At 43.7% G+C, this 24,752-nt stretch overlaps 2 protein-coding genes and 1 non-coding gene across 3 annotated transcripts in view; all 3 read right to left on the bottom strand.

The window, feature by feature from the left end:
* Positions 1-521: 521 nt before the first annotated feature.
* C8H10orf53 (chromosome 8 C10orf53 homolog) lies at positions 522-9,673 on the bottom strand. Its single transcript, XM_043475039.1, has 3 exons — positions 9,577-9,673; positions 1,546-1,665; positions 522-890 (listed from the first exon to the last, which is right to left on the bottom strand). The coding sequence occupies exons 1-3, from the start codon at positions 9,671-9,673 to the stop codon at positions 826-828; spliced, it is 282 nt and encodes a 93-aa protein (XP_043330974.1). The 3' UTR covers positions 522-825.
* Positions 9,674-12,739: 3,066 nt separating this feature from the next.
* TRNAQ-UUG lies at positions 12,740-12,812 on the bottom strand. The gene has a single exon. It is a non-coding gene; the product is annotated as a tRNA-Gln (tRNA).
* Positions 12,813-17,985: 5,173 nt separating this feature from the next.
* Positions 17,986-24,752, bottom strand: part of CHAT (choline O-acetyltransferase) — a 58,959-nt gene continuing 52,192 nt past the window's right edge. Inside the window, exons 13-15 of the mRNA XM_043476079.1 lie at positions 24,680-24,742; positions 20,035-20,172; positions 17,986-18,315 (exon numbers count right to left, since the gene is read on the bottom strand). Coding sequence (XP_043332014.1) covers positions 18,046-18,315; positions 20,035-20,172; positions 24,680-24,742 — 471 coding nt within the window. The 3' untranslated portion in view covers positions 17,986-18,045. The remainder of the gene's footprint in view (positions 18,316-20,034; positions 20,173-24,679; positions 24,743-24,752) is intronic.

Here is a 24,752-nt window from a genome sequence, read left to right on the forward strand (position 1 = left end):
TACTCTACAGCTAAGAATGCATGCTACAGTTGGTACATAGAGCCTAAAGGAAAATGAACACCAGTTTGACATGGCTGAGCTTGGCACTAACCACAGCTAAAACTCTTCTTTAATTTCACTGACTTTGTTTTCCCCCAGAGGGAATGGGGAGCCACTTTCCCCTTCTGTCCTGGCCTCTTTTGGGCCCTCTACAGACCAGCCTGTGATTCTGGCTAATGCAAAAGAAGGCAGAGATCATTTGCTTGTTTTAAAGGAAAATAACTGAATATTTGCCATTAGGTAACCGTACATTAGCATGTTGAATATTACTCCGCTGGGAGCAAAAAGTCAACCTGTAGGAATAGGAAGGTATCCAAATACTGACATTACCTTTTGGTTCAGATTTTCAAAGCCCAGCATCCTCCCTCCCACCATCCCCCTCCTGCCTTATCTTTAATTTTATCACTTCCTAGCTCTTCACTTACTGTAGAGTGGAGCCTCTGATGCTTCTGGCAACTTTGCGTTATTAGCAAGGGATGGCGTTTTGTTATTAGATTGCATTTTATTATTTCCTTCAGCTCAATGTGTACCTGATATTGGAGGGCTCACTCTCCCTATGGGTTGAGGTTGAGAGACGCTGCAAATGGTGAGGTTTTATTAGTTTTGTGGGCTCCGTTTCCTTGCAGCCAGGTGAGAAACCTATGCTGTGCAGGCTGAAGGACAGAGGGTGTTGTCTTGTCTGAGCCCGGAGTCCAAGGCCTGGAATAGCTGCTTTTGTCTGAACTGCAGAATGGCCGGAGGCAGCTGCTCTTCTGTTGACTTGAGACACCTGTTCCCACGAGGAGATCAGTAGGCATTTAGTACAGCTATCCTGGCCTCTCCGCACAGTGGGTCTAGTTTACCGTCACCTCCTAGGGACATAGATATAATTTTCTTTTAGCCAGCTTTATATATTATACAATGTCATGTCATAGAAGACATACAGCTTCTACATTTCTGAAGGTTCCAGGCATGTAAATTGTTAACTAGCCTTTAATAGAGTATTAGTGTATTGGGAAAGCTTTTACTTTGAGCGGAGTGAGGCATGCACAATGCCAGCCTGCTAAGCCAAAAGTTCTCTGGGGCAAAAAAATCCATAGACTGTGGCTGATGATGCCATGCACTGCCAGCATATTGACTCTAATTGTCTTAGCCAGCCTAGATAAAATAATCAGATGGAACCAAAACCATTTTCAAAGCAAGTAATAATAAAATGCACATTATTAAAATGAAAAGCAACAACACAAAACAACCTATTCTTCCTAAATGCGCACAGTCCCAGTTGTAGTCTAGAGTTAAAAATTCATTTTCTTTCCAATCCTCTTCTATTCCCAGTGTCCCATGAAGAAGCCCAGAGCATCAAGCACTTTATTGTGTGTGGTTTAGGATGCACTCATTCATGCATGACAGAGTAAGAATTTAAAACTCAGAAAGAAACCCAGTTTGAATCTGGGCAGAAAACAATGACTACTAAACTAGAAATGGAAGTGCCCTAGAGAAAGCAAAATGCTGGTGGGAAGGATTTACCAAACTCTAGGTCTTTGATGTTACAGCGGAAGACAACTTCTCCATTCACCATGAGTTCCACCACATTCCAGTCTTCTATCTTCTCTAGGAGGACCTGGTGTCCATCTTCAGCCAACACAGCTGGAAAAGATGGAGAAGGATGTGTGTGCCATGGGGACAGATGAACCTGACATGCAGATGTCTTCATGGATGGCAGCGACCGGCCTGCTCTCCAGTTGTTCATGGCCGTTACTGAACATCCTTGGTGGGTGCCCCCCTGGTACAGCCTGACATGCCCTCCCCTCTGCTGGGAAGCACAGCCAGAGACCTGAGAAACTTTGGTTTGGGTTGTGATTTGCACCAGAGTCACATGATCAGTGAAAATATGAGCTTTCTCTAGGAAGAGTTTTTGAGTCTTCCTCATAGTAGGTGATACTGTGTTGGAGGGGATATAGGAAATTAGGTAAATTCTTATCCTGATAATGGAAATATCATTTGGTCACCTTTCTGGAGGGCAATTTGGAAGTAAATGTCAAAAGTCTCAAATGCCTAAAAAATTAGAATTAAAAAAATGATTCTAATCTCTGACCCAGGAAATTGCACTTACAAAAAAAAATCAGAAATACAGGCAGACTTTTACAACAATAAGCTCCTTTCTGTAGGAATGTAATATTAATAATGAAATACTGTGAAATACTTACATGCCCAATAATAAGATGGTCAAGTAAATGGTGGTAAAGATGATAAGATAAGATTTTAGCTTGACATTTAAAAAATGTCTATGAATTTTTAATAGCAAGAAAAAAATTTGTAATATAAGCAAAAAATCAGGGTTACATTTTAAGATGTATTAAAAAAATATGTATTCAGTGTAATTAAAGTATGTGTATATATTAGGAAAAATAAAACTATCCAGGGGTTATCTCTGTGGTGAGATTATGAGAAACTTAAAAAAAAAATTCTTTTAGCATATTCTAGGCTTTTTAATAATAATGAGAAAAAATGTTTTCAAAGTTAATGGACTACATTTTTATTCTCCCCTTTGGAATCTGCATTTTAGTTATTATAATCACCAGTGCCTTCCCTAGAGGTCAGCTATGGGAAAATTGTTATTTATTTTATAAAAAATGTATTCTTTATTATGGAAATGCAAGGGTATATGGGCTTAGGAGAAATGGCGTGCATGGGACAGCCTGGAGCTGTGTTTTCTCCAACACATTTCTCCCCAGGTCCTGATATGTTCACACTATAACCTCCATGTGGGAGTTTGTGCACTACATCATCACATTTGGCAGTCTTTGTCGGTGAGGATTTTGGTGAGGATGGAAAGAGAAATCAGATGGGAGGAGGGCATGTTTTTCAAAGTTTCAGCATTTCAATCAGGCCTATGTGGAGAAAAGCTAACAGTTATGATAGTTAATTGCATTTAATTACAGAGACAATTGCTGTTTCAAAATGTTGGCGTGTCCACTTCTTCATCTTTTAATCAGTTCAGGAACATCCAGCCCCAACTGTGAACATTTTGATTGTGTGATTTTAATTTCACTTCTGGAAAGGAACTTCAGAAAGCAACTCAGCGAGGATCTCCATTAACAAGATAGCGCTCCTTGGGCACCCAGGGGTGGCCCTAATTGTCCTCGCGTCTGCTAACATCTCTCTCTACAGAATACCCACATCTTTGGCATATTTGTATTATTGTATTCTATTTCAGTGTCTTATTCTTAAGCATCTTTGGAGGGAGGCACTCAGTTTGGACCAGGGGCTTATTTAAATGAAGCCGTCTGCCCAGTTTGGAATAGTGAGTGGATTTTCTAGGGCATAAAGGCATAAAAACTGTCTATAGACAGTTTTCTGGGGATCCTATGCACCCTGGCAGTGCCTACTCAGGTGAAGGGAGACACAGTCTGAGAGGGAAAAGCTACAAACTGGTAGGTAGGAGGAAATTTGGCTTCCACGACCCTGGCTGTGCATTGTCTGAAGACACCCCTGGGACGTGTAGTTCAATTTGACTGGAAAAAATCAGGAACAAAACAGCTTCTGCACTCTCATCTTATACCCCACCCTTATCCTAATAACCCCCAACACCAGCTCTCCAAAGCCTGGGGGTTCTGGAGAGAAGGAGCATAGGTTCTGTCTGGGGCTGGGCCTCTGTGACCACAGGATAAGGGACGAGAGGATTTGCAGGAGATCTGGAAGATGTACCCCCACCCCTCCCCACAATCTGACATGGTCCTTTCTCTGCAGGGCACATCTGACCGAGCCTCACATGAGCATCTGGATTTGGGGTTTGCTTTATGAGAACAGCGGCACTCTTTTCATGAAAGGTGTACCTAAGACATAGGGTTTGATCCACCAAATAACCCACCCTACGGAGGTGGAGGGCAGTGCTGAAAAATGGGAATCTGCTTCAATATCTGAGCAGATGAAGTCTCCCAGGAAGAAGTCCTTGTAACAGAGCATGTCCTTCTTCAATTTGCCTTATAAAGCTCTCTGCTTCCTTCACTGACCACAATCCATCCCCCTCCAGGGCGGGGAGGGGCCTGTTAATACAGCTTATTGAATAAACAAACTCATAATGGCACTGGACACCTCCAACGACTCTTTTGACATAAATCTGCGTCTTATTAAAGGGATAAGCCACCTCAGAGTCTACATTGTGTATTCATCCTCAGGATGCCCATCCCCTTCTCACCAGTCCACAGTCCAGGATGTGTTGAGCCTGGCAGTAGGGCAGCGAGTCCAGGCTTAAGGGATCAAACTCAGAGAAGCACCAGAATTCCTGCAGTTCATCCAAATGCCACCTCTCTACATGGAGGACCCATTTTTCCCCTATGAGCTGCTATGGTTGCCTATTCAAAGAAAGGTCAGATAAATATACTCCGTGCAACAAAGTCTTTGCAAAGGCAGTGGCTAAACTCCAGCATAAATCAACCAGAAGCTGTAAGGCCACCTGCAGATAGCCTGACTCTTTCAAGTGGCACCTCATTCTTCATGGGGGAGCTGGGTGACCTGCAGGGATATGGAAAAACCTCCCTCTTCTCAATACTGGTGGAACCGTGTGCCATCTACAAATGATTTAGGAAGTCAAGGCAAACAAACAGGCATCTCCCCCTCCTCTGCTCACCACAGATGCAAAATCGATGACCATTAACAAGTGCAGTTAATGCATAACTAGGGACAGGAGGATGGCACCCAGAGCATCTCAGCTAAATAAGGATGGATTCTATTCTCATGAGTCTCTTCCTCTGTAACAGGTCATTTGGCAGACTTAAGTACAGCAGGCAAGGGGTAACTGTGGCTAGGGAAATTAACACTCTTTGTTAAGTATGAGTTAGTTTAGTTTCATCAGTCTTGAGGCCATAGTCAGGACATTTTTGCTGAGCTTTTATAATTCATAGTAATGAAGAAAGAACTAAACATTTCAGATTGCTTAAGGCAGGGTAAGTTCAGGAGAGATCAGGCATATTTCCAAAGCCAGCAGGGTTTCAGGAAATGATAGAGGACTATGGTTTTTAAAGAAACACACAGAACTTGGAGGCAGGTTTTACAGACACGGGTCTGTGCCTGGTGTGATGTTGTGCGTGCCTGTGTGCTCAGTCCTGTCTGACTCTTTGCGTTCTCCATGGACTGTAGCCTGCCAAGGTCCTCTGCCCATGGGTTTTCCACGCAAGAATACTGGTGTGGGTTGCCATTTCCTCCTCTAAAGGATCTTCCTGACCCAGGGATCAAACTCACATCTCCTGTGTCTCCTGCATTGGCAGGTGGATTCTTTAACTACTATGCCACCATGTGAATTGGGTCTAAAGTGATGGGGGAGTGTTGGACAGAGAAAGGGGAGCAGATGCTCCCTGCTTTGCTTCTATAAACACCTTGGAATTTGTCACCGGCCCTCAGTAAATATTGGCTGAGAGTATTGTATAAATTACCATTCAGGGATACACAGAGCTAACTTTAAAAATCAACCACCTGCTGACACCTTGCAATACTCAAGTCTCCTTCAACCATAAAAATTCTCCTTTCAATTTTCTCAAAATACTCCTTCCCCTCCCCTACTGTGGGAAGAGCTGCCTGGACTGTTTATTTCCTCATCTTCACCCACTCCCTCACCTCCTGCAGTTGTAGCCTCAGCCCACCTTCTGAACCTGAACTGTCAGAGGTGAAGACCCATCAGTACATTTGATGACTCACCCAGTTCTTCCCCCCAACCTTCCAGCAGATTGATGCTCAGACCTACCTCCTTTCTTGCTTCTTAAAACACTTGGGCTGCCAAAAAGTATTTTAAACTCTCAATTTTATCAGATTGTAAATGTAATGCAGACTAGTGATTTCTTTTTTTTTTTTAGTGATTTCTTAAAAACCTTTAAAATTAAAGAAAATAAAGGACAAAAATTTTAAAATCACTTATAATACTTCCCCCCCTCTTTGTCTTTTTCAACGGAAGTGAGCTCATAGTGTAGATAAAATTCAGGAGTATGCTTTATTCTTTTAACATTATGTTGTGGTGATCCAGCCTGTTAGTATACATAGATCTGCCATAGTGGGTTTCACGTGATGGATGAACTGCAATATATCCAGTCGTTCCTTTTTCCGGCTGTTTCCAATTTTTCACAATGACCAAGGAATGCAGAAAATGTTCCTGGGCATGCTTCCATGTGTGTGTGTGAGTTTTTATATATCTATGTAACTGAGAAATGAAGCAGCTGGATTCCACAGTACATGGTTAAGTTTTACAACACTGCCAGGTTGCCCTTCAAAGTGACTGTGCCAACTTCCCCTCTCATCACAGGTCTCTGAGAACACTCTTTTTCTATGTTCTTCATCAACCATGAATTCATCTTTTTCTAAAGATAACTCCTGCTAACAGTGTGGTGCCCATTAGCCATTTTCTCTTGAAATTCTTATCTTATCCTATGCTTCCATGTTCTCTGTCTTTGCCCTCCTCAGAGGGTGGCAAAAAGTGGTCTGCCCAGCTCTAACTTTCCTTCGTTTCCTCCACAGTCTCTCCTTCTGGGTTCCAGTGTTCAGCTCTATGCAGTTTCATTTTAACTAATATTTATCCATCCTTAAGATATTCCAGGCACAGTTTCAGACTGTAGGACACAGTGGAGAACAGAACAGACAAAAAATCCCTGCTACCCTGAAATCCTGGTAGGAGAGAAGGATAACAAGAGAAATAGGTGAAACATAGTTATGTTGGATACTAATGAGCACTAGGAAGAGATAAAAGAGGAGGGAAGGGAGATAAAGAAGATGGAGGCAGAGGGAAGTGTTGACATTGTCAATGAGGTGCTCAAGGAACACCTGTCCATGAAGGTGACTTTTGAGAAAGACCTGAAGGCTGAGGGAGTAAAGACCAGTCAGAAATGTGTAGAAAGAGCATCCCAAGTTGAGTACTTCCAAGCTCCAAGGTAAAAGTGGGCTAGGTGTGTTCAAGGTCAGCGAGGAGGCTGATACAGCTGGAGCAGAGTGAACAGGAGGAGAGGGTAAGCAGCAAAAGGAGGAAATGAGGTTAGGGAGGTCATGTGGAGCCTGGGTGTCCACTGTAAGCCTTTGGCTTCTGCCTTGAGTGAGCTAAGAGCAACCGGAATGTTCTTGGAGGCAAGGGCCGCGCTCTCACTCAGGTTTAATGGCATCGCCTGGCTTTGGGGCTGAGGATAGACTACAGTGGACAAGGTGGTCACAGGGGACTCAGGGGACTCAGTGAGGAGGCCAGGGCAGTGATTCAGGCAGGAGATGACTGACAGTGGCTTGGACAAAGAGCCAGAGGGTGGTGGGAGGGAAGGTAAGACATGGTTGAATTCTGCAGGATGCTTTGAAGATAGAACCAACAGGATGGGCTGCTAGATGAAAGTGGGTGTGAGGGAAAGGGAGGAGAGAAAGATGCCTGCAGGATTTTTGGTTTAAGTGAAAGAATGGCACTGCTATGAACTGAGATGGAAAAAATGCAGGAGTGACTGGTGAGTACTACAGAAGCTAGCTTAGAAATTTTGAACACATTGGTATGAGATGCCTACTAAGCATTCCAATGACAATGAGAGGTCCTGCTTGCAGATAGATGATTTGCAAATCTTTTCTCCCATTCTAGATTTTCTTTTTACTTTCTTAGTATTGTTCTTTGATGCACAAAAGTTTTCAATTGTAATGAAGTTCAATCGTACTATTTTTTCTTTTGTTACCTATGCTTTGATGTTTAAGAAATACTTGACAAATCTAAGGTCATTCAGATTTGCCCTTATGCTTTCCTCTAAGAGATTTTCAGTTTCTAAATTTAGACCTCTGATCCATTTTGAGTTAGTTTTTAAATATGGTATAAGAGTCTAATTTTATTCAAAATATATTCATGTGGACATCCAGTTTTTCCAATAAAATTTATTAAAGAATAAAAAATTTGCCCATTGAAAAGTCCTGACACTCATGACAAAAGTCAGTTGACTAGAAATGTGATGGTTTACTGTTAGATTCTTGATTCTATTCCATTGTTCTATATGTTTATCCTTATGATAGTATCACACTATTTTGATTACTATAATTTTGAGGAAGTTATGAAATCAGCAAGTGTGATACCTCCAACTTTGTTCTTTCTCAAGATCATTCGGGCTGGTCTCAATCCCTTGAAATTACTTATGGATTTTAGAATGACTTTTTCTATTTCTGCAAAAAAACCATCATCAAGATTTTGATATGAATTGCATTGAATCTGTATACCACTTTGGGAAGTATTGTCATCTTAACACTATTAAGTCTTTCAATCCATGCACTATTAAGTATTTCAATCCAATATACCATGCACATGGTATATTTTCCCATTTACTTTGATTTTCTCTCATTTCTTTTAGCAATGTTTGTAGTTTTCAGTGTATAAGATTTGCACCTCCTTGGTTAAATCTGTTCATATGTGTTTTGTTCTTCTAGATGCTGTTGTAAATAGGGCTGTTAATTTCCTTTTCAGATTGTTCATTGCTAGATATAGAATTACAACTGATTTTTGTGTGTTGATTTTGTATACTTAAACCATGCTGATTTTATTAGCTCAAGCAGTGTTTTTGTGAACTCTGGGGTTTTCTAACCAGACACTGACTGGATCTGAAGCACATCCTCCTGACACACCCTCTCCTCCCATCTCCATCCTCTTAGGGAGTACCAATACTTTTACTTTAATCCACCACCCCTTTATGGCCGTTCTGGCCTAAGCTACTATTCTCTCTCCTTTGGACCACCCCAACAGCCCCTTATCTCCCTGCTTCCATTCCTGGCCCCCTCTAACCTGTCTTACTTGCAGCAGCCACAGTTCCATTCCTCTGCCTAATACCACAGCCTGCTGGATCTGGCCTCTGTCCACCTCTCCAGCCTCATCCTCCCATCAGTTCAACAAAGACACAGGTCATTTGTTCATGCTTCCAGCTTTTGCAGACATCAGTCCCACTGCCTGGAAAGCTCTTTCTTCCTTTTCCCTAGTTAGCTTCTCCTCATTCTTTAAAGCTCAACTCAAATGTAATTCAGGCAAGTAAATCTTTCTAGTTCTCTTTCCTCTCCCCTCCAATTATGGCCAGTGGTAGGTCCCACTATGATTATGCACCTCCATCAGAAGCTTGGCACAACTGACAATTAGTAGTCAACAAGGACACACACAATTCAAGTTTTTGTATCTTGTTCAGCAGTGTGTCCTCAGTACATGGAAGAGTGTCCAACAAATATTAGATGCTCAATAAAGGTTTATTGTATGAATGAAAGGTCAAGGAATAGACTCTCTGCCATTTTCCAGCCAGGTGACCTTGGAAAAGTCACTGAATACTCCTGATCCTCAGTTTCCCAATGTGTAAAGCAAGGCATGTAATCTTTCTGTTCAGGAAATTTACTACTCAGCACCCAGTGGGCTTGCCGTGAATGTCTGTTCTCCCCTTAATACTAGGCAGCAGGGGTTTAGGGAAGATTTCCAGAGAAAGTAGGAAGGAAGGAAGTCTAGGCAGAGGGCACAGACTGCACAGATGTTCAGAGGCTGGGGTGCACCTGAGCACATGCCGTTGGACGGCCCTTTGGCGCTCGGCTGCCTACCTAGCAGGCCCTCCAGGCGGTAGGTGCGGTGCTCCACTGACAGACCGATTGAGCTGTATGGCCCATAGCGCATGATGACCTGCGCGTTCTTGGGCATGGCCAGGACTCTTGCTGGGGTTACAGCGCAATACACACTGCTAGGCAACTGCTCTTCTGGCCTTCGGTGGGGGTGGGCGTGGTCATGCGTGGGTGGGCGGAGCCACGGAGGTTGTGGGTGGAGCTGGAGGATTTGTACCCCAAATCACCAACCAAGGGCCTGGCGTGGGGACTGGGGATGAGGAATCCTGAATGCCTGCACCTACTGTGTGCTTACTTCTGAGGTGCAAAAAAAATGCAGTGATGTCGGAACCACTTGCTCTCGCAACCCTCACAAGCCGGTAAACACGGTATTTCAAACTGGTGTGGTAAGTGTTAATGATAAATAATAGCAGTTAACAACATATAGGGCTAGTTACAGAAAGTTTATGTCAAGCGACAAGCTAAGAACATTCCATGTTATCTCATTTAATCATTTTGCCATTCCTATGAAGTAGGTTATGTTTTGTATTTACAAAACAGAAGCTTGGAATGGCCAAGTAACCTTCCCAGGCAAGTCAGGCATGTGGTATAAACTGGAACCCTTTGTAAGGTGTGTATAATGTCTTTTTATTTCTCTAGCCTGGTATTTGTTGGAATTCTTGAAACTGTGAATTTAAGTCTTTCATCTGTTTTTGGAAAATTTTGAGCCATTATCTCTTCACATATTGCTTCTGTCCCATTTACTCACTTTTCAGGGACTCCAGTTAAACGTATGTTACACTTTCTCAACGTATTCTCATTGCATTCCCACTGTATTATTCTCACTGTCTCCTTTCCTGTGTTTTTCTTTCTTCCATGCTTCTTTTGGGATTGCACGTGTGTGTGTATACATGTGATCATTTTTGCTTGTAATCCAGTTTACTAATTTTCTCTGCAGTTGTGTCTTAAATGCTATGAAACCCATCAATCTGGTTCATTATTTCAGCTGTTTATTTTTCAACTCTAGAATTTTAGTTTAGTTCCTTTTCAAATCTGCTGTGCCACTTTTTTATACAGTTGAATTTCTTGCCAAGTTTTTTAGGCCTGGTATTATCTTCTTGATCATTATAAAAATAGTTATTTTATACTCTGTGTTTGGGAATTCCACTATCTGGAGACTTTGTGTGTCTATTTCTATTGTTGTTTCTGCTAGGTTCTGTCGATTTGTCTTGTCTCCTAGAGTGCTTGGTTTACTTTAATTGTGTACTGGACACTGTATTAGAAAAATTATTTGTAGAAATAATTTGAGGCCAAGCATGATGTTATTTTCCTCTATGGAAGACTTTATTTTTCACTTCTTGCCAGGGCCTGGTAGTATCAGCAACCCAGGATCATCTTAATACAATTTCAGGATTTGAGATTTGCTTAGCCATCCAGATGGCCTGAAACTGGGCTGCAGTCCATGTGGAGGTTGGTTTATTTATATTGTTTTCCTCATTTCTATGGTGCAGTCTTTTTGGATCCTGGCCCAATGAGGGTGGTGGCTTACCAAGATTCATTTGGTGTGTTTTAACACTCCAGTTTTTGGAAGCCAAACTCTGCAAACTCAAAATTGCATCTCATCTTTTAGGCTGCCTATTCAAGATCACTAGATAGCTCCAGAGAAAAAGCATCTCAGTGTTATGCTTGCTCTCATTCTTCCCCTGATCTCAATCCAGTGCTCTTTTATGATTTTCAAGAAAATTTTAAAAATATATATGCCAGGTTTTTAAAGATATCTTATGTAGGAGTCAGAGTCTGAATTAAACTACTCTATTGTAATCAGAAACAGAAATTCTCACATTGAGAATTTTGCTGGAGTTGCATTGACTCTAGAGATCAACTTGGGGAATACTGAATGTTTCTGAGGCCTTCTTATATATCATACTGAAATATCTCTCCTATGGGGCTTTCCAGATGACGCTAGTAAAGAACCCACCTACTAATGTAGGAGACATAAAAGACAGATCCTTGGGTTAGGAAGATCCTCTAGAGTAGGAAATGACAACCCACTCCAGTATTCTTGCCTGAGAAATCCCATGGACAGAGGAGCCTGGCGAGCTACAGCCTATGGGGTCAAAAAGAGTCAGACATGACTAAGTACATGTGCACACACACACACCTCTCCTTTATTTAGATCTTCCTCAATGCCTTTAAGTGTTGTTTATCATTATCTATGTATGGTTTTGCATGTGTTTTGTTAGATTTATTGCAAGTCATGTATTTTTTTTTCTTTTTGTGGGGGGGCACACCATGTAGCTTGTGGAATCTTAGTTCCCTGACCAAGGATCAAACTCGTCCCCATGAGAAAGTGCCAAGTTCTAACCACTGGACTGCCAGGGAATTCCCTAAGTCATGTATTTAGCATTGTGATTTTATTGTTGTATAAAATGAAGTTGACTTTTATATATTGATCTTATGTAGCTACCTTAACCATTTCTTATGATTTCTATTAATTTTTTATTATTCATCTCCTGAGTGGGAAGATTTTAAATCACCACTTCAGTTTAAGATTAAAGCACTATCCAGAAATTTTATTTCTTCTTACATCAGTCTTAATTAATTATATTTTTATAAGAAAATTTCAATCTGAGTTTTTTGACATTTTTGACATAAACTGGTTGATGTATTTTTGCCATCTTTTTATTGTCTACTTTATTGTGGTTATGTCAGTTTTTATTCATAATATTGCTTATTTCTGACCTTCTCTTTTAATTTTATTGGTTTTACCTGTGACTTGTCTATTTTGTTAGTCTTTGAAAAGACTGATTTCAAAGTTGAAAAGTTGAAAAGAATCAACTTTTCCATTATTTAGCTTCTCTGTTGTTCTTGTTTTTTCTTTCATTGATAGCTGTTTTTGTCTTTATTACTTTGAGTTTACTGTTCCTTCTAATTTCTTTGAGTCTACTGTTCCTTCTACTTTCTTTGAGTCTACTGTTTGGTCCTTTTTCTTACTTTTTTAAGCTATCTTAACTTATCAGTCTTTCCTATTTCCCTTTTTCTGTTGTAAGTATGAATTTCCCTCAAAGCATCACTTTTGCTGTATCTCAGAGGCTTTTTAAAAAAAATACAGTTTCCTGTGCTATATAGTAAATCCCTGTTATTCATCTATTTTATCTGATTTTAGTTCCCCAACCAGGGATTGAACCTGGGCCCCCTGCATTCAAAGCACAGAGTCTTAACCACTGGACTGCCAGGGAAGTTCCTATCCCAGAGGTCTTGATATGAGGTATCTCTATTTTCTTGCTCTAAATATTTTAAAATATCCACTATTATTTCTTTTTTGACCATGGGTTTTAGAGTGATGTGTTTTTTGGATTCTGGAATATTCTTAGCCATTTTCTCTTTAAATAGTGCTTTCCTCCTATTCTCTCCCTTTTTCATATATTTTGTTTCTTTGCAATGTTAAATGAATCTATTTCATAGCTCCTCTCAGTCATCTCTTTTCTCCAGCCTTTGCGATGTTGTTCACCTATTTGTCTTATCTGCTGCTTTCCTTCCTATAAGCCATTTCTTGTGCTGTTTTTTGCCCGTGACCTCATTTTTAATGGAGCGTTTTCTCCCATGGGGGTTTGGTGTGTTCAGGGTTGTGGAAAGTGGTTTTGTATTTGATCCTGCTGAGGTCCTTTGGATCTTACTGACCTAGGCAATTTAAATAAACTATTGGTTTGGAATTCCTGCTTTAGAGATAAGATGTATATACTCAGATTCTACATCCACATATAGCAGAAATTTATAATTAAATTTCTTGTGGATGTCTTTTTTCCATCATCTGCAGCCCTATGTGAATAGCATGGTTCCTCAGTGCTCCCCTGGACTGATGGGAAGAGCGTTTCTAGTTCTTTTTACAGAGTTAGGACACCTCTCCGAGGTTCTGGTTTGTGTAGGGCATTTAGCTGCATCTCCGACCCTGGCTGGGCTGAGGTTATGTCCTCTGAACTTGCAGGGGTGGAAAAGACCACTGTCGACCACTGGAGTCTGTGTCTGGTCCGATACACCTTTAGCTCCTGCTCACTGCTCTGTTTTGGATACCGTTTTTTTTCCCCCTTGAATTTGGGTTTATTTTCTTTCTTTTGAACTTGACTATGTGTTTAAAATTTTTTTCCTCTTTGTGTGTTTGTTTTTACAGGTGGAAGGGACCCTCCTCTATCAGTTCAGCCTGCTGTTTTGCAGTTTCATAAATATAAGCGATAGAGACCAAGGACAGAAACTTGGGATCCAATGACATGAAAGGAACAGAAATAGGAAGTGAAATCCCACGAGGAGATGGAAGAAGCAGTAGAAGAGAACAAAGAGAGAGCTGGTCCTTAGGATACAAGGGTGATATGAGGGCAGCTTTCCCTTCAGGTGTCACACTGTTCACCCTGTAGACTCAAGAGGGTGCTGTGGAAGGAAAACTCAGAGAAACAGAAAAGCTGAGAGGCTGCCTCGATTCATAAAGGGAAGCCAAGGTACTGGTTCTCCCTCTGTCCCCAGGGGGAACTGCTTAGGCATAATTTGGAAACTCGTGGTTGCTCTTATGAACCTGGGAGGGACTCCTCCGTACATTTCGACCTGAATGTACCAATGTCCACCTCCCAGGACCTTCAGGCGAACAGGAGGGGGGTGGCATTATTTTGCTCATTGAGGGTTGGCTTGCCTGTTGTTACTCTTCTCTGTCACCTACATCTGGTTATTTTGGGGCCAACAAGAGCAAAGCCACATTACTTTCATCCTGTTCCTTCATATCCCCTCCATTGCTCCTGGAATATTCTTAGCCATTGTCTTTTTGGATAATGCCTCTTTTGCATCCCAATCACACAAATTCACACACTTGAAGGTTCCTTTTGGGCTTTGATCAGAAAGCATTTGGGCTTCTGTTTGGAGGGATCTTGGTTCTGGTTCAGGCTTCCCAGGTAAAGAATCTTCCTGCCAATTCAGGAGACTCAGGTTCGATCCCGGGGTTGGGGATCAAAGGAAATGGCCACCTACTCCAGTATTCTTGCCTGGAGAATCCATGGGGTTGCAAAAAAGTTGGACATGACTGAGCGACTAAACAATAACAACGACAGTTCAGGTTCTGTGGATTCTTGGGGTTGTGGAGGGGGTTTTGCAGTTTGGAATATATCTGTGCAGGGTGCAGGGCCATACAGGGTTCAGGAAGTGTGTGCACATGTACTTGTGAGCCTGTAATAAGAATGTAGAATTTTTATATCACTTCTAAGTTTTTCAAACAATGACCATCGTATGTCATTTTGCCACAACCCTGGAAATGGGTAGGGCTGATATCAATATTCCCATTTTACAGATGAGGAAACTGAGGGCTAGAGAGGTGAAAGTGACATTCCCCAAAGTCACTCTATCTTGCCATTAGAGCTAGAGCTGTGTCTGTAGTTTAGGCATCCCACCTCCAAACCTGATGCTTTTCCCTCCACTTCATTCTGTGTATGCATGTTCTTACAGACTTAAGTGGAGACACCCATCTCTATGCCCAACCTGATCACAAATACCCCATGAAACCTCTCTGTCCCTCACCCTATACATGCCACACACTAGGAGAAACTAAGTTCTTTCCTGCTCTTTCTCTCCCAGATCCTGTTTTTTAGACATCCACTGCTGCTGTTGTCAGATCTCAGACAAAGGCGAATGAATTGTTGACCCAGCTGACAGAATTTACTACACAATTTTTTATAGCATTTCTGGGTAGAAACAGCAGCCAATGCCATCTTTCTTGGCATTACTTTTTATTGAATATAGACTTACAGTCTTTAAATAATTTGAATATAGTGCTTTCAATATACAGTTCTTCAGTCACACATATATTTCTTTAAAGCACAAAACTATAACTTAAAATCAAAAGGCTATAAATACACATGTACATATTGCCATAAATCTAGAACTGTTTTATAAAAATAGAACTCAAATATCAACTTTATATATTTTGGCAACTTAGCAGTATGGTAAGGTGGCCACATACATTTTTATTATGCATTATTGTCCCCCCAAATCTGAGTCTCTAAGTTTCATTTTCCATCTCTCTGAGGACTCTTGGGACAGTCTCCTTGACCAGGGTCCCCACAGAGATGGCCATGGCCATGGCTCAGCATTGCCTTTACATAAAGGCTCAGTGTATCCACCTGAACTTGGAGGGGGAAGACCAGCTTCCAGCCCCTCCCTCTCGGAGGGAGGGAGGAGCTGTTCCCTCCTGCCAAACGTCTGCCATCCACACATGGCCGATATCGGAATACACAGTCAGTTTCCTTTCCCTAAGCTCAGAAAAAGGCAAATGTGAGCTTGGTTCTGACAAATGAGTGTTTGAGAGAAAGTCTGAAACAAACATCACCTGAACAGTGCCTGCTGGGGTAACATCATCCCGACAGCGGGCACCAGTGCCCACCTGCTCAAAGGCCCTTCACACATGTGACCTACCATCCTGACAACCTCACAAGGCTGGGACGCTCTTGTCCCTATTTGATAATGGAAGAACTTGAGTCTCTGGGCTTTTTAAGTCTCTTGGCCAAGACCAATGAGGCTGCCTGATCCCCGAACCAGAGCTGTCTATCTGCCCAGGAATTTTTGGAGAGAAACCAGAAGAGAACTTGGATCTTCACTGTGGTCATTTGCTGGAAACCATAGGCAGCTTTGAGTCAGCTTACAGCAGGTGGACAGCAGTTCCCCAAACATTCCTGGGACTCTTGGGCTGTACTTTTCCAGGGGGAGCAGAAATGTGGATGTGTGAGGGAAGTAGCATGGACCCTGCAGACCAATGATTTTGAAGGGGCAGTGCCAGAATCGCCTAGATCATACAGTAGAAATTCTCAACCTAAAACCAGGGGCTCAAGGAATTTACAGCTTAGGGTTTTCTGTGTTATCAAAGGTCCCAGCAAAGGTCAAAATGTTCCCCCCATCTCAGCCCTGCCTGCTTCTATGTTAGTCAAAGGGCAGAGAGCTTGCACAGTGCTCCAAAGAAGAGACGTTCAGGGTCCCTGGGCCACAGTGGAGGGTGTTACAGAGCAGGATGGGCAGGTCATTGCCTCATGTCTTTGCAGGAGTAGAGGGCTTTTCTTTTTTTAGGAAAACCCACAGGAAGCATGGCAGAACTCAGTGTGATTGGAGCCCAGTTCTGCACCTCCTCTGGACAAAAGCAGGCTGCCTTGGCTATTTGCAGTTTTGATTTTTCTGGTTGCTTTCCCATAAAAATATGCCCTAGCAGAAAGTGCCTCTCACATCTCCTCCATGATCACTGCCTCCCCAGACATTCTCAGCTCAGTTCTGTGGACTGCTGGCCCCTCCATCAGGGCTGGCTCTGTGCACAGCCATTCCCTCCTCCCAGCCCCTCTCTTCACCAGCTGTGCCCTCAGCCCCCAGGCCAGTGGAGAGCTCTGATTTGGGCTCCTCCACATGCATTTTAGTCAGAATCCCTAGATAACATCCGCTACATAAAGTAGCCCAGCTGTCCAAGGATGTCCAGCTTAGGCCACTGAGATCGTATTCTGAAATTGTCACTGTGCTTTTCTTAAAAGCCTCTCTTAAGAATGAATGAAACAAAACAAGTAAACAAGAGCAGCAGAAAACCCCTGAAGCATCCTGCTCTCCTCCCAAAGGCAGATCACCTATCAGGGCATGTTTCTTGTGAAGGCGAGCGGGAATGCAACCAGAAAAAATGCAAGCGGCAGGATCCCTGGGGAGGTGGACCGGTCCCTGCCAGGCCCCCAGGGAAACCAGGGAGCAGCCGCTACTCCAGGGCAATGGCAGACCATTTTCTTCCCCTTTCAGAATAGCCGGACCTGATTTTCTGAACTCAATAGAAGCCTGCTTCTGGGAGGCAAAAGGAGAAATGTGTTTGCAGGCCCAGATCACTGTATTTTAAATTAACTTGGGCTGTGTGTGTGTGTGTGTGTCGGGGGTGGGTACTGCTTATAGGACCATGTGTCTCAGGGCGGGTCGCTCTGAATGCCATGATCAGACTGCTTTGAATCTGAAAACAAAGCCCTCTACTCCTCCCCAAGAGACACAAGGCAATGACCTGGGGTTAGCCTCTTCCTTCATGGTTCATTTGGGTATATTGCACATAATAAGGTGACTCATTCTTTCATTGGACATGCTAGGTCCTGCTGGGAAGCACACAACAATACTGAGCTTCTGTGGCTATGGAGGGAAGTCAGTGGTGGCTTCCCCATCTCACCCGGGCCACCTCAGAGCCAGGCTGGTCTTATTTCCCAGCACACAGGCCCGAGGACACCTTGATAAATAATGATGATTCCCATGCCTCATGAGGGATGCGTTCCTCCTACCAGTCCAGCCTTGTGTGACGCCTCACTGTGGTCTGTGTTGGGTCTGGAGTTATAGGGAAGCTACAGAAAGCTGGGGTGAAGGCTGGGAGCAAGACGTTCAGCGGGGTCTGGCAGCTGCAGAATGCTGGGTTGAGGAGTTGAAACGTGGTGGCAGCAGCCATCAAGGTTGGTGTCCCTGACTGGGCCTTGTTACTTTTTCCTTTGTCGCCGGTGGCTTGGCTGTGGCAGACAGTGGCAGGCTGCAGAGGCGTCTCATTTCAAGGAGGCTTTCTTCCACAGCTTTTGCAAACTTGGTTGATGATGTCTCCTTGCAGTTGTGGAAGCTGGAGATGCAGAAAAGGATGTTCTCTGGCTGGGGGTTGTAGCAGGCACCGTACCCATTGGGTACCACGGGACCATAGCAGCAAAACATCTCCATGGTGGTGGGTACCTGGAGGAGAGGACAGGTCAGAAGTTGCTTGTGCTGAAAGTCTGCTTAAAGCATGACGTTTCAGCAGTCCTGGAGCCTCAATGAGATATTTGCTTCTCTTTGACTATTTCCCACCTGGATGTGTGACTGAATTAACCACATCAACTGATTGCTTCATCATGGATGGCCACAGACAGAGTCATCAAAACAAACCCATCTAACTGCATGAATCAGAAGAGAGGCCATAAGCCCCTCCTTGGTGTGAAATCTGCTCTACACGTGGAGTCGGAAGCTCCCAGAGTGACCCGGTGCTGGGCCGAATCTCTCCTTCACCTGGGGGCTGTTTGAATCACCCAGGCAATCAGAGCAATTTACTAAATCGCACCCTGGTGGCACCCAACAGTTAGATGGCTTCCCAGAGGGAGTAATTTATGAACTGGAGGAAATCTGGCTCCTCGTCTCTGTCGATTTTTTCCCACATCCTTAATTACTGTCAGTATTGCCTGACTGGTCTGCTTTTCTCCCCGCAGCCTGGTCACGCACAATTACCCAGCATTGGGCATTTCAGAGATTGCCATCAACTGGAGTTTTTAGTTATGTACCTGATACATTTTGAATTCAGAGGGCTGCGATTTTGTAATCCGGATCACAAGCCAAGAAAAAGTGCTTCTGAAGGCATTGAAGCCATCAATGTTCATTCCAGTTGGAGGAAAAAAATACCACCACACCCTGAATTAATTGTATTAGCTGATTTTAGAGGGGAAATGGAGCACATTCTTGAGCAGGTGCAGGGCGCGGTGTGTGTTTTAAACCCACAGGCTCTGTGTGCTCGGGCCTTCAGAAATGACACTGGCCGTTTTAATGGGGCAGAACAGACCATTAGTCTTGCTAATAGAGTCACCTCATTGTCAGATAAATTTGCCGTGCAACAGCCGAAGGCCATAAAGCCGTTCCGAAGCACTTTTTGCCCATGGATGGTTTCCTGAAGAATTTATGTTGCTGTGTTCTGTCCTCGTTTATTCATGTCTGCAAGCTCACTGCCGTAATGACAAAATGAAATTACTGAGTGGGCTTTCATCCTCAAACACAACTTTATCAGCCCTTTTTATTGCCCATGTTCTGCTTTTTGCAGATGAGGTGGAGTTTTAGTAAACTGACATTTGCGGGGCAGGGTAGGGGGAGAGGGTGTAGATATTTTCTCTCCTAAATGGCTGCCTTTCTCTAACGGATCATGTTCTGTTTTTGTGTCAGCGGTCCTCCAACAGAACAAGGCTGTAACACTGGTTTAGGAGATGCCAGGCCTGCAGTGGCCCCTTACGATGAGGTCTGTGACCTGTTTGGAGGACCCTGTCTGTGCCAAGCACTGGGGGTCTGGGCTTTCCACCTACATCATCGCATTTGATTGAGCCAGGATTTGCCTCTGGGCCCATGGTCACCATGGTAGGACACCACCTCTTGGGCAACACTGGAAGAAGTATGCCTAATGGTTAGGGCACCAGAGTGGGTATTCTCTCATCCTGCCCACCTCTGCTAAGGAGGCATTTGTGATTATGCACATTTAGAAGACGGGGAAAACAGCACTCTGAGCATTTCGGTCCTTCTGCTGAAGGCCATGCAGTTCACTGGAAGCAGAGCCAGGATCGGGCTGATTCCAAGCAGTGGGCTGTAATCAGCCAGCTTGTGAGAAAGCCCACTGCTTCCACTAAATGCTCTCGGGTGCTGGCTGCACTGGGGCAGTACCTGGCTGGTGGAGAGGACAAACCGGTTGCTCATCAGGTATGTTTCATCCGTGAACATCTCGGGCAGTTCTTTGCACATTTCCCGGGCCAGCTCCCGCAGCCCCAGCAGGTGGTTGTCGATGGCCATCCCTGTTATGGCCTGAGACAGAGAATAGGACGTGAGACACGGGCTTCCCCTCCTTCCCTCCTCTCTAGTCTGCAAAGCTTGTGGGGACACTAATGGCTCTTGCCCACCCAGTGCTTGCTGTGGACCACGTCCATGTGTGGCGGCTGCCCAGAACCGAACACTGTCCTACATGGCCTCTGCTCCTTGTATATTTCTTCACACACAGGATGAGCCAGAGCAGGTTGGGTTCTAGATGAGGATGCCCGAGTTAAAAGCTGGTGAGTCTGACTCCTTGCCCCCCAATAGCATGGTCTCTGGCGATGTTCAGCGTGTATAACCCCTCATGTTCCTAAATGACTGCCTTTCTCTAACAGATCATGTTCTCTTTTTGTGTCAGCGGTTCTCCAACAGAACAAGGCTGTAGCACTGGTTTAGGAGATGCCTGGCCTGCATCTCCTAAACCAGCAGTGCTGGAGAAACAGCAGGGCTGGCTTGGCCCTCCTGGGTACCTCTTCAGCGGCAGAAGCCGGGCAGGAGCACAGGTGCTGGCTGGAACCCATCCAAGCATTGGGAGGGGTACCCCAGGCTGTCATTGGATGGGTTTTCACCACAACCAACACTTCATCCTCCAGCAGGAGCCCAAGGAAAGAGGGGCAGAGGGTGCTGAGGTGTCCTTGAATCCTGGCTGCTGTTTCACAGGCTCAGAATCTATTCAACTAAACTGGACTCATAATCTAAGAGTAATTTTGAGACAGGAGCTAGACAGCTTAGCAGAGGCTCAGCTCACATTTTCAAGGGTTGTTGGATGAAGAAAGGGTCTTTCTTTTTGTCACAGGTATTTGAAATCTTATCAAAGGATAAGAGGATAGCAGTGGAAGACTCCTACGTAGGAGGAGCTCAGGGGTGGTGGTGTGGCTGGAAGGGGACAGTGGAACCAGGGCAGTCTTTTCTGTCTTCCCCACGGGAGGCTGCATGCAGCAGGCACAGGGGTTTTGCACGGATTACATGTTTGATTGGGGCAATTTGTGCGGCTGATGGAGACCTGGAGGCCTCTTTCTTTTAAAATAATTTTTAGAATGTATTTATTTTATTTTTGGCCATGCTGCATCTTTGTTGCTTTCTGTGGGCTTTCTCTAGTTGCAGTGAGCGGGGGCTACCTTCTTCGTGGTGTGTGGGCTTCTCATTGCGGTGGCTGCCCTTGTTGCAGAGCACAGGCTCTAGGGCGCATGGGCTTCAGTAGTTGCGGCACGTGGGCTCAGAGGTGTGGCTCACGGGCTCTAGAGCACAGGCTCAGTAGTTGTGATGCATGGGCTTAGTTGAACTCATGTTCTCTGCATTGGCAGGTGGATTCCTATCCACTGTGCCCCCAGGGAAGTCCCTCCTCTGGCCTCTTGTAATAACCTCTGGATCAACATCAGGGTACCCATGAGTAATTCTTAGGGGTTTCACGGTTACATAAGATGGCCACTTAGCTGTTAACAATGCCCCACATAGGCGGAAATCTTCTACCACTGTGAATTTTGTTCAGGTTTACAAGGTATGTTTTAGAATTTGATCGCTGTTCTCTTTCAGTTGAGAATGGATGCAGAAAGATGACTCAGGGACCCCAGTCTCTCCAAACACACATAATCATAGGCTGAAAAGACATGTTATACAATCACCACTCACTTTGGACGTGCCCCGTTAGGACAGAGGCGAAGATCTGTGAGACAGACCAGTTATGAAGTAGATGCATTTTTAATTTCTCAGGTTGCCTCTATTTAAAGACTGATTTGTGTAGATCTATCAAAGCAGCTACTCTGAACAGCAGCCCCCATTTCACCATCTCTGAAGTCACTGTAGCAACTGAGGTTGATTCAACAGACTCTTTGGATCAGAGCCATGAGTAGTAATGAGCAAAATGACTCAACATCCAGTCTTTTGTTCATTCAAGAACCTTAACTGAGTGCCTACTATGTGTCCAAGAAGCTGCTAGAGAACAAAGCAGTCACAGACTCAGCCTCATGGAGCCTTGGGTGGGGTGGGAGACATATTAACCAACCAGACAAATAAACTTGTGATCATAAACTGAGTAAATAATAGGAAGGAGAAGCATACGGTGCTATGAGAGGATGTGACAGTGTGTCTGGACGACATTTGCTCCTTTCCTTGGAATTTCCTTTCTCCACAACCTCTACCAAATATACTTTCCAGATACATGGCGGTTTCCTGATTTCCTCTCTGTCCCTTACCCCGCAGAGCCAACCAGGGACCTACAAAGCATCTTTATGGCTCTCCTCTCCCCATCCCTGATCTCTTTTATTGAGTTGTTTTCACCAACTTAAAATAGTTAACACAGCAGAACCCGATGGCAATGCTTTGGAGAATATTTTCCTAAATTTTTCATAAAATTTTAAATTATTATCAAAGTTGTATATGTATAGTTTAAAAAAAAAAAAAAACCAAATAAGCCAAAGACTTATGTCACTTTGCCAGCACTGAGTCCCACTCCATAGAAGCAATCACTTGGAACTCTTTTAGCTACTGACTTTCTAAGTTCTGAATAATATGCTTAGACTGCTGCTACTGCATTTTTCAATTTCCTTATTATAGAAGATGAAACTTTGGCTCTTTGATACCCTCCTTCCCAAATATACTTCCACTCCCCTATGCTTCCAACAGAGTTAGATTTGAACTCCTTGTCACTTGATCAACATTCAGTGTTTACATGGCTATAATTATGCAAGTATTCACAGCTGAGTCCTGAGTCCTGCATGTGTTAGGATTAGATTTCCTTTCTTAATCAGTTTTTCGTGTTCCCTGGAATCGACAGCTTGTAAATGATTAAATTATGATTTTCCCACTTGCCTACCTTTCTATGTATCTACAATTTATTGATTCGTAAATCCTCAGCCAGAACTGTAAAACTCCCCTTAATGCATAAAAGTGTATCAGATAATTTATCAGTTTAATTTCTCCTTTCACTTCTTGCTTCTCTGTGGACTGACTGTTCCCTGGGTCTGCTGAACAGCTGTCAACTTGAGACCTCCCGTTGCTCTCATCCTTTTTCTCGACCTCTTTCTGGTGTTGCATCTTCTGATGTTTAAGTCTGTGATTTTCTTTTTTTTGTGTTGTATTCTCTTATGTTAGTGGTCTACATCCTCCAATAGCTTTACTAGAAAGAGAGCTTAATAAGTAAAAATTGTAAGCCCTTGCCTTTGCATATGCTGTTCCCTTCTAGGGCCATCCTTCCCTTCTACATCTACCTAACAAACACTTCATGCTTTAAGTCTCATATGAAGCACTACTTCCTCTGGGGAGTTCACCTGGCTTTCCCAAGCAGAAGGAACTTATTCCTCCATGTTCTCTGCTATTTCCTGAAATACTTAAGGCCTCTTTTACCTACTACACAGTGAACTCCCTAAGGATAGGGCTTCATTTTTTATTTGCCAGCACCTAAAGCCTTGCCTGGCATAGAGCAGAAAAACAAAGGATACCCATGGAAGACATGAGAGCAAGCTTGATTTTCCCCAAACAGAACAAACACCTATTCAGATGAATCAGGGACCTAGCAACTGAATTGGAGAAAAGCCTATACTGCTGCTGCTACTGCTAAGTCGCTTCAGTCGTGTCTAACTCTGTGTGACCCCATAGACGGCAGCCCAGCAGGCTCCACCTTCCCTGGGATTCTCCAGGCAAGAACACTGGAGTGGGTTTCCATTTCTTTCTCCAGTGCATGAAAGTGAAAAGTAAAAGTGAAGTCGCTCAGTCATGTCCAACTCTTCACGACCCCGTGGACTGCAGCCTACCAGGCTCTTCCGTCCATGGGATTTTCCAGGCAAGAGTACTGGAGTGGGGTGCCATTGCCTTCTCCAAAAGTCTATACTGGCTGGTTCTAAAACCCAGATCTATGTTGTGCTTGCTTTCAAATACATAGACAGTAAACAAAGTAAATACAAAGTAAACTCCTTTTCATAGATTGTATGATCCTTCAAAGACTGTATCAGAATGATTCACAATTAATATATTGATCACCAGTCCAAGCAGTAGCTTAATTTTGGTTTGTATGCAAATAATGGCTTTGCAGTGCCAGAAAATATATTATTTTCCTAACCCAGGAAAGCATTTCCCTTACCATTTCAATTTCACCATTAACTTTCAGCAAAAAAAATCTTTTTATTCACAAGCAGTATAAATAAATAAATACATGGAGAATAAGAAGGCAGAAACAGCCCTGGGTGGGAGTTTTAAAACTCACCTGAGACTGCATGAACCACATACGCCTGCCTTCTCTTATATAAACTGTAAGATGCTTTACATGTTGGTGCTATTATTACTGGTGTTGTTTCAAAGACCATTCATTGTATCCCTATAAAATCCATGTAAAAAGCAGGAGTGCTGTGTTACCCAGCTTTTAAAAATAAGAAAGAGGAGGCTCTGAGAGGCAAGGTGGCCTCACCAAGTCGCTGCATAGGAGGTGGTCCAGCTGTCACCCAGAGTCTGTGCTGAGGCCCTGGCTCTGGGCGCAGCTGGGGTCCTGAGCGCAGGCGAGGTCACTCACCATGACTGTGTACTCCGTCTGGGCTCGGATGGCATCCTTCAGGAGCAGCAGCTTCTCCGAATCCTGTAAAATG

This window comes from Cervus canadensis, chromosome 8 (genome assembly GCF_019320065.1).
Source record: "Cervus canadensis isolate Bull #8, Minnesota chromosome 8, ASM1932006v1, whole genome shotgun sequence".
In the NCBI taxonomy this organism is placed as follows: Eukaryota; Metazoa; Chordata; class Mammalia; order Artiodactyla; family Cervidae; genus Cervus; species Cervus canadensis.

What these genes read in the sequence shown, in the direction of transcription:
- C8H10orf53 (XM_043475039.1), bottom strand. Translation starts at nt 9,673, where the DNA reads ATGCCCAAGAACGCGCAGGTCATCATGCGCTATGGGCCATACAGCTCA. An exon ending in CCGCCTGGAGGGCCTGCTAG is followed by an intron (nt 1,666 to 9,576) that starts GTAGGCAGCCGA and finishes CATCTTTTCCAG; the next exon opens with CTGTGTTGGCTGAAGATGGA. An exon ending in CATCAAAGACCTAGAGTTTG is followed by an intron (nt 891 to 1,545) that starts GTAAATCCTTCC and finishes CTATGTCCCTAG; the next exon opens with GAGGTGACGGTAAACTAGAC.